The sequence below is a fragment of the Rhododendron vialii genome, chromosome 7a (assembly GCF_030253575.1).
Source record: "Rhododendron vialii isolate Sample 1 chromosome 7a, ASM3025357v1".
In the NCBI taxonomy this organism is placed as follows: Eukaryota; Viridiplantae; Streptophyta; class Magnoliopsida; order Ericales; family Ericaceae; genus Rhododendron; species Rhododendron vialii.
In genome coordinates, this window is record NC_080563.1 from 5,714,818 (window position 1) to 5,728,208 (window position 13,391).

General features: G+C 38.6%; 1 protein-coding gene and 1 pseudogene across 5 annotated transcripts; one reads left to right on the top strand and one right to left on the bottom strand.

Annotated features, from left to right (window-relative positions):
* Nucleotides 1-1,119: 1,119 nt before the first annotated feature.
* Nucleotides 1,120-9,192, bottom strand: LOC131334232 (UTP--glucose-1-phosphate uridylyltransferase-like). Of its 5 annotated transcripts, XM_058369160.1 has the most exons (19): nucleotides 8,528-9,188; nucleotides 7,660-7,965; nucleotides 6,445-6,539; nucleotides 6,202-6,292; nucleotides 6,004-6,064; nucleotides 5,847-5,924; nucleotides 5,715-5,765; nucleotides 5,562-5,608; nucleotides 4,359-4,431; nucleotides 4,153-4,210; nucleotides 3,952-3,998; nucleotides 3,261-3,293; nucleotides 3,055-3,092; nucleotides 2,897-2,972; nucleotides 2,621-2,704; nucleotides 2,424-2,519; nucleotides 2,237-2,341; nucleotides 1,555-1,626; nucleotides 1,120-1,432 (listed from the first exon to the last, which is right to left on the bottom strand). In XM_058369160.1, the coding sequence occupies exons 1-19, from the start codon at nucleotides 8,857-8,859 to the stop codon at nucleotides 1,406-1,408; spliced, it is 1,770 nt and encodes a 589-aa protein (XP_058225143.1). In that variant the 5' UTR covers nucleotides 8,860-9,188; the 3' UTR covers nucleotides 1,120-1,405. The 5 variants fall into 5 exon arrangements, 2 of the variants coding, with proteins under 2 accessions (XP_058225143.1, XP_058225144.1); XM_058369161.1 differs by lacking the exon at nucleotides 3,261-3,293 and having other exon boundaries at nucleotides 8,528-9,190; XR_009202086.1 differs by lacking the exons at nucleotides 1,120-1,432; nucleotides 1,555-1,626; nucleotides 2,237-2,341; ... (5 more) ...; nucleotides 3,952-3,998; nucleotides 4,153-4,210 and having other exon boundaries at nucleotides 4,392-4,431; nucleotides 5,847-5,874; nucleotides 8,528-9,191.
* A 1,006-nt stretch (nucleotides 9,193-10,198) lies between these two features.
* On the top strand, nucleotides 10,199-11,285 carry LOC131334233 (FAM10 family protein At4g22670-like; annotated as a pseudogene).
* Nucleotides 11,286-13,391: the final 2,106 nt, after the last annotated feature.

The following is a 13,391-nucleotide window of genomic DNA, read 5'->3' on the forward strand; positions in this document are numbered from 1 at the left end:
CAATTTACTGTTGGAAATAGAAACTGTGGAAAAGCATGGGAATTTGCGTTCATAACATGGTAATAATTTATTATCAAATGTCGATCCGATCATTGGATGTTCGCATGCTGTATTGTTGTAATTCTTGAATTGATAGATGAAATATGACTGTACATTCGTGCTATTCGGAAAGAAAATGTGTAGGAAGGCATGAAATTAGAATTTGTTTTATCGCATGACTTTAGCAAGTTTTAAAAGAATAATGTGAACGCATGGAAATGATGCATGTTTACGAGACACGAGAAACGAGAATTGACTTACAAAAAGAAATGAGAAAACGGAATGTGAAATGGTTACTTAATGTGTGAGGATGAGAACCCAGTAGGTTTTGAAAGAATAAACGGAATCATGGCTCGGGTGTGCATGTGTAAAACCTGGAAACTCAGTATGTCCTGAAAGATGGAGCAGCGAAACCAGTGTGTTTTGTGATTGTGAACTTGGGAAACCGGTACGTCCTGAGGGAGGGAGCAGCGGAACCAGTGTTCGTGTGTGTATAAAGCTTGGTCGACCGTCATTCTAAAAGAGGGAGTAAATGGACTAGTGTTTTAGGCCCGTCATTCTAAAAGAGGGAGTAAACAAAGTCTGGGTGGCAATATCTGAAATTCGCCTGGCAGCCAGTAGGTTCTAAAAGATGAACAGCGGACCAGTGCATCGCCTACTAAATTATAAAATGATGACACTATTTACGAAGTGTTGCGAATCCATAACCCTGAATTGATACTGACACTTTAGATCTGCGATGTAAAATTTTTGTGAAATGATAAACTTTTATATGCTATTTTTGTTAATGTATGACACATAGGAATAGGAGTTAACTACTGAGCTTACAAACTCTTTGTGGTATTTTTGCGGCCCTGACATTTTGCATTGGGTGATTTACAGAAAAACTACACTGAGATCTGTGTTTAGCTCAAGGAGTTATGGAAAGAATTGCAGAGAGAGAAGAAAAGGCAAGAAATTCTGTAACAACTTCGAGCGGTTTTCCTTACCTACAGAGCCTAAAGACACAATTGACAAAATCCTGATCCAAACACAATCTTTCCGACATGTTCATGAACGAAAAGAAACAAAAAGGCGACGTGAATCGCGCAAGCTAAATTTACTTTGATAAACAAAAAGGGAGAATAAGTTTCACTTCCCCATACAACAATAGCCTACAAACTTGAAGCGAATAGGGCAGATCAAGAAAATTTATTTCATCGGTCGATCTCTTGACTAATGTTTTTCTTCCATACAAAAAGAATATGCTAAATAATTAGAAACAAAATTTAGAGGAACAAAACTGAATCGAAGGCGTACACCAAGATGCACTACAGGAATCATATGTTACAACAAAACATATTGCAGCAATAACTTCAAGAAGACCTTATATATCGCTGGGGTCAGAAATCTCCTGTAATTTGAAAAGGCAGATAAAAAGACCGATGAAGTTCATTACAGCAAAATTACAGGAAATCTGGCTACAAAGAAATTACTAGAGTAAATGGAATCTGGTAAGGCAACGAATGTGTTTACCTTATTTTCAATTACCACTCCATCTGGAATTTCTAATTTTACCCCAGGTTTTGCAATGATGGTGACTTTGCCCTTTCAAAGAAACACATAAGATGTCAAAGAAGCAACTCGGAAAATCAAATCATAACTAAATTCAGTTATTCAATCAAGGATTGGTTACCACTTACGAGTGTATGGGTCCTTCAATATGCCTCACTAGTTAAGCTAGAATCTGAGTCAGAATTATGTTACCAACTTACCAGTCATGCATGTTTAATTTTAAATCATAATATTTAAAATAGGTTACCAAATCAATGAACATGTGTGGCCATCTCATAATGTTAAAAATGAAAACTTATTATAACGGGCAGATACCTGTCTTTCCCCCACAACAAATGGACATTTGTCCTAAACTATAAACGGTCAGTTTTTCAATGGAATAAAGACGAATAGTTTTGGGGAACAAAAAATCATTAAAAACTGTTTGGGATAAGAGAAGCTCCTATGACATGAATATGCAATCTATTAGCAACAGAAGGGAATTGAAAATGGATAAGTCCCAAAGTACTCGATGCCCGTCTGGGTTAAGATTTGACTGTATGAATCCACATGCTTTCGAAGGTTTGTCTTCCCCTAAATAGTTAAGGATGAAACGAGTAATACGCAAAGAAGAAATGTGAAAATGATGCATGAGCGTTGATACCTTAAGGGTTATGCCAGTTCCAAACCAAACATCACCCATCACCTTCAAGCTATCAAGCTCAATGATGCTAGGAATTGACTTGAAACGACTCTGGAAGTCACTGAGCTGAAAAATGAAGAAAAAAAAGGAAAAATTAAACTCCACAATGATAGAAGATAATGCGCAGAACTTGCTCAAGTATCTTCACCTTTTCAAATTCAGGTCCAAGTTCAATACAAGGATTCAAAGAATTTGTTCGAGCACTGTTTCGAATCAAGCTGTCACCATAGCTGTACAGATCTGACTGCATTACAAAGAAATTGCAATAATTATGTCTAAAAGCCTTGAATTAGAAACAAAGAGCACATAACTATAACAAAGACAGGACTCCCGCCAGAGAATAACCTGGAAAAGAAATAAATCTGATGTTGACATCATTGGTTGGAAGCGAGAATGTGGAACATTAACATCAATGGCACGATCAAAGGACTGGATAAAATATATAGGTGAAATGGAATCAGTATTTGAAAGCAGAATATCCAAAGAAGATTTTATGGCATTGAAGATGACTAAGTATTGCTGAAATAATCAAATAACTTTTCTTTCTTGCAAAACAATTTTATCTGTCATTCAATTTCATAGAGCTTTACCATGTCGCCTCAACAAAAGAGAGCCTTATACCTTTGAAAGTGGATAATTTTCAACATTCTTTCCATCAGTTTCAACAAGCCTTTTCACACCCTTCAGATTCATCCACCTGTAGAAAAATAACATTGAGAAAGACATCAAGTCTATTTGAGGTGAAGGAACAGTTAAACAAGAGGACACATTCCACTTACAGGTTACCCGTGTCAACAAGTTTGGACTTCTTCAGAGACTTGAATTTATATACCCATGACCAAACACAAGGGAGGACAGTCAGTTAGATGACATACATAATGATTGCTAATCTTAGGGGAAACATTTCCCACAAAAAGTCCAACTTAAAAATGGAGATAGTGTAAAGACACAATAGTGGTTGGGGAGCAACTGAATCCTGTCTTACATTTTTGCCAGGCATCTGTGCCATTTCTGAGAGCTGCATCAAACAATGACAAAAACATCAGCCAAGGCTTTCAAACACAAATTAGGGAACTAAGTCATCAAGTGTCACTGACTACTTGACCACCATTTCACCCCATTGTCCTTACTTTCAATAAAGAGGATTACATATCCCAGGTTATAAAATCTGTCTAACGTTTAGAAGGAATTTGATCTGTCAGCATGTCATCATTCAGGCCCTAATGGGTATGAAACACTATTTTTTTATAAGTAAATAATTATATTAAAAAGAAGGCATTAAGGGAATGCCACTTGTATACAAAAAGAGGAAATGGGTCTGAAATACAAATAATAAACTACAAATGTAAGCACAACAAATTTCAGATGAGAACTGTAGTTTGCCCAAACGACAGATTTCCTAGCTGTCTGGTTCAAGCTATAATGGATCCTCTCTTCTTTCTTTCTTTTTTTTTTGAAGGCCATTATGCGCTTTCAGAAAATTCCAAATAGTTCGTCCAAAGTTTTCCTCAACTAAGCAGGGAGCAATCAATGTTCATTTTGTAGTTGTTTGATCATCTCTAATCAAGCAGAAATGTAATTGTACATTCACATGTAGTGTCTATAAAAGTCGGGACTAATTAACTACAAACAATTTTGCAGTCAGAGGCAAATAAGTAGCAAAAGGTCTATGATACCTCTGTACAGTATTGGATCCTGTTCTGGATAAGATGATTTAAAATTTCTGAAGCAATACCAATTAAGGAGCACAATAACAAAGATGATTCACTCATCACTATGTATATTCTTTTAACTCAACATCCTACCAGTAACAGTCACAATACTTGCTGATAAAAAAAAAAACAGTCGCAATACTTCCATAAAGTCAACAAGGATACTTGAGTCAATTAGTGTTCCCAGGTTGTCGTACTTCACCACAAGGATATACTCCTTACCCTGGAAAACAAGTCGAAGGAATTTAGATACGTGTGAATCCCTATAAAAGTAAATTAACCGAACATACTTTGTAGTCTTGTTCATTCCCCTTAAAATGGAAGAGTAAGAAGTGAAATGTCTTGGAACACAAACAGCATAAAATGTTTACCTGCAACAATAATGCCCCGAGCGTACCAGTGTTCTTCAAGGAAAGGAACAGCTCATGATGATCAAATAGAACCCTTCATATTTGCATGAAAGTAAATTAGGAGAGCAATGACAAGGATCAAGTCTATGATGCCATGTGGAATCAATCATACAAGAAGAGATTAGTCATCTTAACCTAGCCTAAAGGTGACTCCCAAAGTAATTGATTTGATTTGGTGAGACAACCTTAATCTACATTCCGAAATAAGAAAAGAGGAAACTGGACGGAAAAAGAGAAGGAAATTGGGAGCGCTCTCATGGGATCTCAAGCAATAGGAGCAAAGCAAAAAATAAATAAATAAATGGAGCAAAGGAAAGTACATCTAAGAGCCATCGTTCAAGAATGGTATGATTGCTCCATAACCCACTACGTTTAGTCCATCATCTCAACAAGTTTTAAGAAGGAACTCATCGATCTTTGAAAGGTAAGTTCATCGCAGCCCTTGCAAGTATTAGGGAAAGTAAAAATTCCAAATTTTCTTACAACTGGGGCACAATATGAAAAGAATAACTCCCTTGTCGCTATATGTTGATACCTCTACACCTAGTGATTTCATATTATCATTGACTGTCTGGTTAGAGCTTAGATTTACAACCCAACTCGAATTAAGACTTGCTAATAGATGAGCACATAAAACTTCAATAGTGAACACATGACTATACATGTCACATCCCAAGTAGGGCTATTAAGCCCAAAGAACTAAACACATGTCACATTCCAATTAGCTCTATTAAGCCCAATGAAGCATGGGTATGAGCTGCATGATACATTTGGCCCTCCTCTCTCTTTCCAAACTAAAAACCTTTTCGAGCAGGGGTGGGGGGGTTCAATTCGCGTCATATACAATGTATCAGCCACCTTATCGGACAACACACAACAACAACAAAACCCATGTAGTCCCCAATCATTTGGGGGTATGGGCGGGGGAGGATTGGAGACAGACCTAACCTTTGGAAATAGGCACAAAGTGGCTGCTCTCAAAAAAACCACTGAAACAGTGGATTCATAAAACATTAATGATGATAGATAGGAACAAAATGATAGGAAACAAAAAAAACACAATTCAATTACTTCTCTCCAAGCCCTTTCAAGTTCATTGCGGAATTATGTGATATGCTCAAGGAATAGAGAAAAAAACATGTCAAAATGTAAAGAGGGACATACGATTCATCCTCACTGTCCCGTCCTCTGGCGACTGGGTGACTTTGGTTCTATATAAAGCAGAATAGGTCGTTTAAGTAAAGTTTCATTTCGAAATCTATAAACAGTGAAACACAAAACACGTAAATAGGTAAAAGCTTTTGTTACATGACAAACCTGGCAGAGCGGAAGAATGTCAATATTTTTCTGGGAATATTTCTCCACTACCTTCATTAAATACTTACAACAGTTATGTTCAATAAACATCTGACGTCAAGAACTCAAAATGTGGATGGGAAAATCAGTCACCTTCAGGGTGCCATCATGTGTTCTGATTGTGTTCATCAAAATCAAGGGAACATTGCATCCATGCTTAGAATTGAGAGACTGCAAACAACCAATGGTTTTCACAAAGCCAATGTATATTTGAAAAAATAGTATGCGCGAAAAAAGACCAAAAGCCAACCTCAATTTGATTAATAATCAAGTCCAGATATGTGAGGCCATTGCAAACTTCAGTGGCAGACCTGCAATTAAACAAATAAAAGTAAAGCAACAAAAACATGGGCATTTGATGTCTAGAAAACATCAGTAATACTACCAAGGCGCCATTCATTTTGCTTAAACCATCAAAATTTCCTGGGTATCTCAGGTATATATATACCTGGGTCCACTAAAACCCATTTTTGTTCCCAAAGCACCATTGAGCTTTATCACAACAAGCTTGTCCAAAAGCTGTTTGGTTTCAAGAGGATCTGCATTGAGAAGTGTCATAGAAAGCCTCATCATAAAAGCACTAAATACTACATAAAAAGAATCTATCAACTATCAAGGATTCAAGAGGCAAGTTTAAGATTGCAGATCCTGAACAAAACATCAAAGTGAGACAGACAAGAGCAATCATTACCGTCTGAAGTGAGATCTAAGCTTTCATAAGGAATAACAGGGTTTTCATCCTTCGAACTGCTCGTCATGTTTTGCTTTAAATTTTCTGATTCCTCTCTGCAATACACATTTCATCCAAGTGAAACAAAAAAAAACTGAATTATTTCAGCAGAAACTAAGGAGAGAAAATTAAGCTTAGAAGGTCTTCAAACAATTTCAGAAACATAATCAACTGAAATAAAATCTTGTCAACAAAATTGCAAATATTTCAAAGCTAGGCACGAAGTCAGAGGGGCATTAGCAAACGTAAATTCTGTACAATATACAAGGTTAGCAGAAGCAGCGAGACTAACACAAATGAATAGTATAATTGACAAGTGTCTAACGCGATGTTATTCACGATCAACTAAAACTATACTCGTCCCATATAATACACCATTACAGGTCCTGCTAACATATTCCTATGTGCTAACCACTGCTATCAGGCTCTTGTTAAGGTGGAAATTGCCAAAAAGTTTGATATCTCAATGCCCATTCACTTATTTCAAGATAACTTTAGCATAGGCTACACTTCTTATACCTTTCTTACGCATACATTGACAGTAACCACTACCCGTTGGGCAGTGGTTAGCATTCGCCAATTATACTAAAGCTTATAGGAAAATTGTATGTGTAACATATTCAAACGCATTACAAATCCAAATACTCTGGCAACCACTGAGAATCAAAGAAAATGACCTTTAGCCCAGTTTTCAGATACCTATCCTCTATACATGGATCGTAATCATGGTTGCAAATGCTACGAGCACATATAGATGCATAAGATACACCCCATAGTAGCTCAACACTCCAATGTCATAAACCACGTTAATAAACCGCCTATGACGTACTTATAAAAGAAAAAAATAAGATACTAAAACAACAATGTCAATTGCACAGTACCCATATTTGGTTTTCGTATGCCTCAATTGTCTAACAAAAAGGACAATTGAACACCCAAATACACTATAAACGCTGATAGTCAAATAAAAGGACTCGGTAAAACAAGACTGCCAGTTGTAGAGCAAGATTACAGTTTTCGGACACTTTGTGTTTACACAGAAATGATAGTGGAGTTGATGCATATGATATACCACAAAGTAGCTTAAGGCTCCAATATCATAAACCATTGTAATAAACAGCCTATGACTACTTCTACAATAAAAATAAACCTACTAAAACAACAGTATCAAAGTACCTATTTTCAGCTTTTGTAAGCCTCAGTTGCTTGTCATCAACTTCCTGAAACCTCTTCTGCTCCACCAGAAAAGTCTTGGTGATCAAATTACAAAACAAATACACAAACTTCACCGAATCATTTGCGGGGACCGGGTACGTAATCCTCTTGTAAACATCCCACGGCATGTCCGAATTCACCAACCCCACAATCGGAATCTGCAGCTTATCAGCTTCAAAAATAACCGACGATTTCCTCTCTGTATCCATAATCACAACACAGTCTGGAGGCTGGGTTGACCCCAAATGGAGCTTCTTATTCCGTGACCTGAATTCATGGACGGACACAGGATTAGAGCAATAGGTGGGCGAACATTATAATCTTTCCCCAAACATATGAAAGACATATCAATTATGCCAAGACAAATTGCAAAGATACTATCAAAAAACACATATAGATACAATATTTCACTTACAAAAATCTCTTCTAGAAGAAAAATAATAGAAGCTAGTCTTACATCTCCACATAAAAATCAGAATCCTATTTTGTTTTCCACGCGCCGTAATGCAAAATTCACTAGTAATAGAAATTAGATGGGCAGGTGCTAGATTGTAAAAGAAAATGGTGGTGAACGTACCTATATAATTTTTTAACATTTTACAACCATACTACTATAACCACTAAAAAAAACTTGAAACTTGCCATTGCCAATTCTACAGTAAACCATCAGGAGTGCTTAGTGCCACGAGAATAGAGGTCAGGAGTTAAACTTCTTTTCTAATATGCTAATCTAACTAACAATAATGACTTCCGCCGATAAAAGAAAAGAAGGAAAACATGAAACTTTAGTAGGGCGGTTGCTTGGGTTCATCCGCCCTTTGTCCGTCACCTGAATTTCTTGGGGCTGCCACTGTTGGTCAAGAACCCGCCGAGCCGCCACGAGGAGTCGGCGCCGCAGCCGATGCGCTTGGTCATCTGGTCGACGATGTCGTCGCAGAGGGGGTTGGTGTTGACGAAGAGGAACTTGCCCTTCTGCCGGACGAGGTTGGAGATGAAGTGGCAGGCGTTGCGGATGCAGATTAGGGTTTTGTCGGAGTCGATTATGGTCACGCCGTTACGGGCGCCGTAGGTGTAGATCTTGAAGTGGTGGGCGGCCACTCGGCGCCCCAGGTGGGCGTTTGTGCTCAGCAGCTTTTGAATCACAGCCGAATGTATCGTCATTTTTGGTGTTCTTCTTGGCTCAGTGATGAACAGTCATTGGTTTCAAAGTGTTGGTTTTTTTCTGCTAGTGAATGAATGTATGGGTCATGTGTATGAGTAGGTGTGTTGTGTGTGTATAGATATACCTTTGTATATACGCATAGGGTGTGGCTGCTGGAGGGTGGCGATGGGGGAGTGAAGGCGGGGCGGCGCGGTGCGGAGGCGCTGCGGTTTCACTCGCCTGGTAACGGGCTGCTGTTGGAAAAGAGAATTAGGGTAAATAGCACTCTTACCTCCGTAAAGTATTAGGCAATTCTTATACTTTGCCTTTCAACTTCCAATTTTTCACTTTGAACTACGTCGTTGCTTTTATGTTTTTGGGTTTTGGTCTTTTCTTGGATACACAAGAGTGTTTGAAAGGCGATGACATGAAGGCGCCCCTATAAGGTAAAGAGAGGAAGTGGGGTAGGGCTACGAGGCAATGGCGTAGACTAGTATGATACACAATAGTACAGTATGTCATGCATGAATAAACATAGTATCACCTTAAAGAGCATGATGTTCTTACCGAGAAAAAAGAAGAAGAAGAGCATGATGTTCTTTGGGAGATTATATTTTCAAGTAAAGTCTTAATTTGTATAGTTGATTTCATATTCTTCCATAGGCAAACAAGATTCATTGTACTATCACTCATAATTTTCTCTTCACCAAGCTTAGTTTTAGGGCTTTTTATTCAAACATATTTTGATTTTTCTTACCTTACAAAGTTATAGATGACTGTAGTCAAAGAGATTTTCCATAACCTAATTCTTACAACCTTCCCATTTGACATGTTAATTGTACCAATCAATCACGCTATTAAAGTTTTTGAATGTTCAGTTTGATTCTCTTGAACTGATATTTGAAAAACATTTCAAATGCTTTCTTCCACCATAGGTATCCGTCGTTTTGTTTTGTGTGGGTGTGTGAGAGAGAGAGATATTACTGAAGTAAGAAATATATTTTTAATAAAGAAAGATGGAGAAAGATGTTATTGAGGCAGGTGGCCATTTTTCGAGAACAATGGCCAGAGGTTTCGGAAATTGTTTTTTAGGCAAAAAGCTTATTAAAAACAAAACGATCAAACACAGTCTTTGAGTTTTATAGTAGACCAATACATTTGTCCAAGAAAACCACCTAAAAGAAGAAGAAGAAGAATTTGAAAGCGAGATTTCCTAATGCTACGATGCTTTTTGTATTTCTCGAAACCTCAAAGGATGTCAGTGTAGTTTTTCTTTTTTTTTTTTTCTTTTTTGTTTGTTTGTCCCAAACTCAACTAACATTGGACTGTCGAACGGAATCAAGTCCCGTGTTACTCCATATCGACTCAAACCCCAGAGAAACCCTCCGTCGATCGAGCGCCATGGACGCCGCGATCTTGAACCACCTGAAGCAATTCGTCGAACAGTGCAAGTCCGAACCCTCAATCCTCGCCGATCCTTCTCTCTCCTTCTTTAGAGACTACCTCGAAAGCTTCGGGTTTAAGCTTCCACCGTCTGCTTACGAAGGGTCTTCTCATTACCAAATCGGGGTTGGAACTTACATTACAGAAGCTTTATGTTGTGGACGAGAGTGATGAGGACAATGAGGAGGAGCATCGACCACAAGAAGCTGCTGTTGAAGAGATAGTTAAATCTGATGGCGAGCTCGAACGTGAAACAGTGGAACCCGACAATGATTCCCCTCAGAAGATGGGAGACCCTACCGTCGAGGTCACAGAGGAAAATAGTGATGCTTCCCAGCAGGCTAAGGCACAGGCCATGGAAGCAATTTCTGAAGGGAAGTTGGAGGAGGCAATGGATCGGAGCATCTAACACAAGCGATTATGCTCAACCCAACCTCAGCAATTATGTATGCAACCAGAGCTTCTGTATACATCAAAATGAAGAAACCTAATGCTGCCATCCGAGATTCCGATGCTGCTTCACAGATCAATCCAGATTATGCTAAAGGATACCAATCCCGTGGCGTCGCACGTGCAATGCTTGGTCAATGGGAAGAGGCATCTTCAACTGGCATTACAACTGGACTATGGTGAGAAACTAAGTGCCGTACTGAAGAAGATCGAGCCCAATGCTAAGATCGAGCGAGAGAAACGTCGCCGTGCTGAAGCTCAGGCTAAGAAACAAGAACAGTCATCTGACTCATCTTCAAGTAGAAGGGCAGAAGGGATGCCTGGTGGGTTTCCTGGGGGTATGCCATTGCCAGGTGGTTCCCCTGGTGGGAAGTATGACAGGTTGCGTAAAGAGCGGGATGACAGAACGTTCGACAGGATCCAGCGAGAGGGAAAACGTCACCGTGCTGAAGCTCAGGTAGCTCAGGCTGCATATGAGACGGCTAAGAAACAAGAAAAGTCATCTTCAAGTAGAAGGATGCCTGGTGGAATGCCATAATGAATGACCCTGAATTGACGGCAGCATTCAGCGATCCGGAAGTCATGGCTGCTTTTCGAGATGTGATGATCAAAACATCAATCCAATCCCAAGATGGGTCCCATAATTGCAAAAATGATGGGCAAATCCGGTGGACCAAAGTAAACGATTTTCCACCCCAAAGAGAATGGGATAATTTGTTTTTGACATGGTGGATATAGAGTTCTGCTTTTAAAGTTGATCCCGAAACACTCTCAGATGTCTTGTCTTTCTACAATTGTGTATGTCATATTTTCCTGTTTGGGAGCAAAAAAAAAAACTAACATGGGGCCGGGGGCCTGGGTAGTTTTGGTCTGGTTAGCCCAATAGGACCGACAATGGGCCCATCCATATATATTGCCTCCGTGCAGTAGCGGCAAGAAAATTGCGGGAAAACAACGTTCCGCTTTTTCGGAGAAAGGGACCGGAGAGAGAGCTTGATTTTTCCGCACCGTATCGGATCAAAGAACGAGAACAATGTAAAACCTAATCGAATTCTCAATTACTCATACAATCATGCTTGAATTTACGTGTATGTGTATGTGTATATTTTATATTGCTATGTTATGATTTGGTGGATGGAAGAACTGTGAATATGCTTCATGCATGCGTGTTTAGTGGTCCTTACTGTTTTTATCTTGTTCTTTTTGATCTTGGCCTTAAAGCCTCGAACCTTGAACTTGGGGTTTTGAGAAGTAACACCACCCACATCAAGTGGAGGCGACTTAGGCCCCGTTCCGCTTTCTTAAAAGAAGGTAATTTTAAACTCAAATATAACGAAAATGAAAAATAATATTTCAATTTTTTTTGCACCGTTTAAAAGATTTTAATAAGATCTATCAAACAAGATTCATATTGGTAGAAAAATTATTTGCGTAAATACATAATTTTTGATCTTGAAATTACCTCATTTTCTAAAAGTTTATTTTTTAAGAAACCGGAACGGAGCCTTAGTTTTACTGTTTCTATCGTCACTTACGAGAGAAATTTCTATTGCATTGTGTGGTTTAGGTCATTGGCTGAGCCATGATTTACATTCGGGAGTGACATTGTTTAATGGGAATTCACTTTTGTTAGTGCGTATTGTCTTGTCTGCAAATTGTCTGCAAAAATGCGAAGAAAAAGGTTACATATACATTCATTTTTTTTAACAAGAAGAAAAGTTTTCTCTCTCATGGTCTTCAAATGAAGCCATTGAGATATTATGGTTATGATCCACACCGATAAAAAAAAGGTACGAATTTGTCCGAATGCCACTAGGTGCCTAACCAAATTACCTTAGCGTTAAAAAAAAAATTGGTGAAATTGGGGGTGGCACCTACCCCCCTAGCTACATCAGCCCTGGTTTAGGTTGTACTTAGGTGTAAACGTGTAATTAGAAGTAGAAACTAACAAGGCCCAGGGAAGCAAATGAGCAGAGGAGTTGGGTTGAGATGAAATTTAGGTTTGTGTTACGTGAGCAAGAAATTATTTGGCAAAATCTATGCTTTAATGTATATGCTTTTGGCTAAAAATGTCAAGGTGTATTTGTGCCGATCTTCCATGTTGCATTTGTCTTTACATGCTGCCCTTCCATGTTGTATTTGTGCCAATCCTTCCCCGCCCATACACCCATCGATTGGGATTACATGGATACTGTTATTGTGGTTGGATTACATGGGTACTGTTATTGTGGTTGAGCTAAGCAGAAATATTTACGCCAAGAGTGTTTTGTAAATAGGTGATGTGGTTGCTTTAAGCGGAAATATTCACATTTGACAAATCCTTTTCTTTCCTGATCGATGATATGTAGCTTTTGTCCTCTTTCAGTTTCTAGAGCATAGAACAGCCTATCGGCGTATGAGTTGGTTAACTTTATTGAAGGCTTGAAGCACTTTGGTGCTGCAAGTCCAGCTAATGTCATAGCTACTTTTTCTAAAGGAGTCACGAAAATTTATTGTTGAACTATGGCACAAGATTAGAGAATAGAAAAAGCAGGAATGGGAATAGCTTGTTGAATAATTAGAGTATTTCCATAACTTTTAACAGAAGGAAATGAGAAAAGATGCACAAGCTATAGGTGTGTCGAAACTCTTAAGGTACATCATGAACGCCATTCAACTG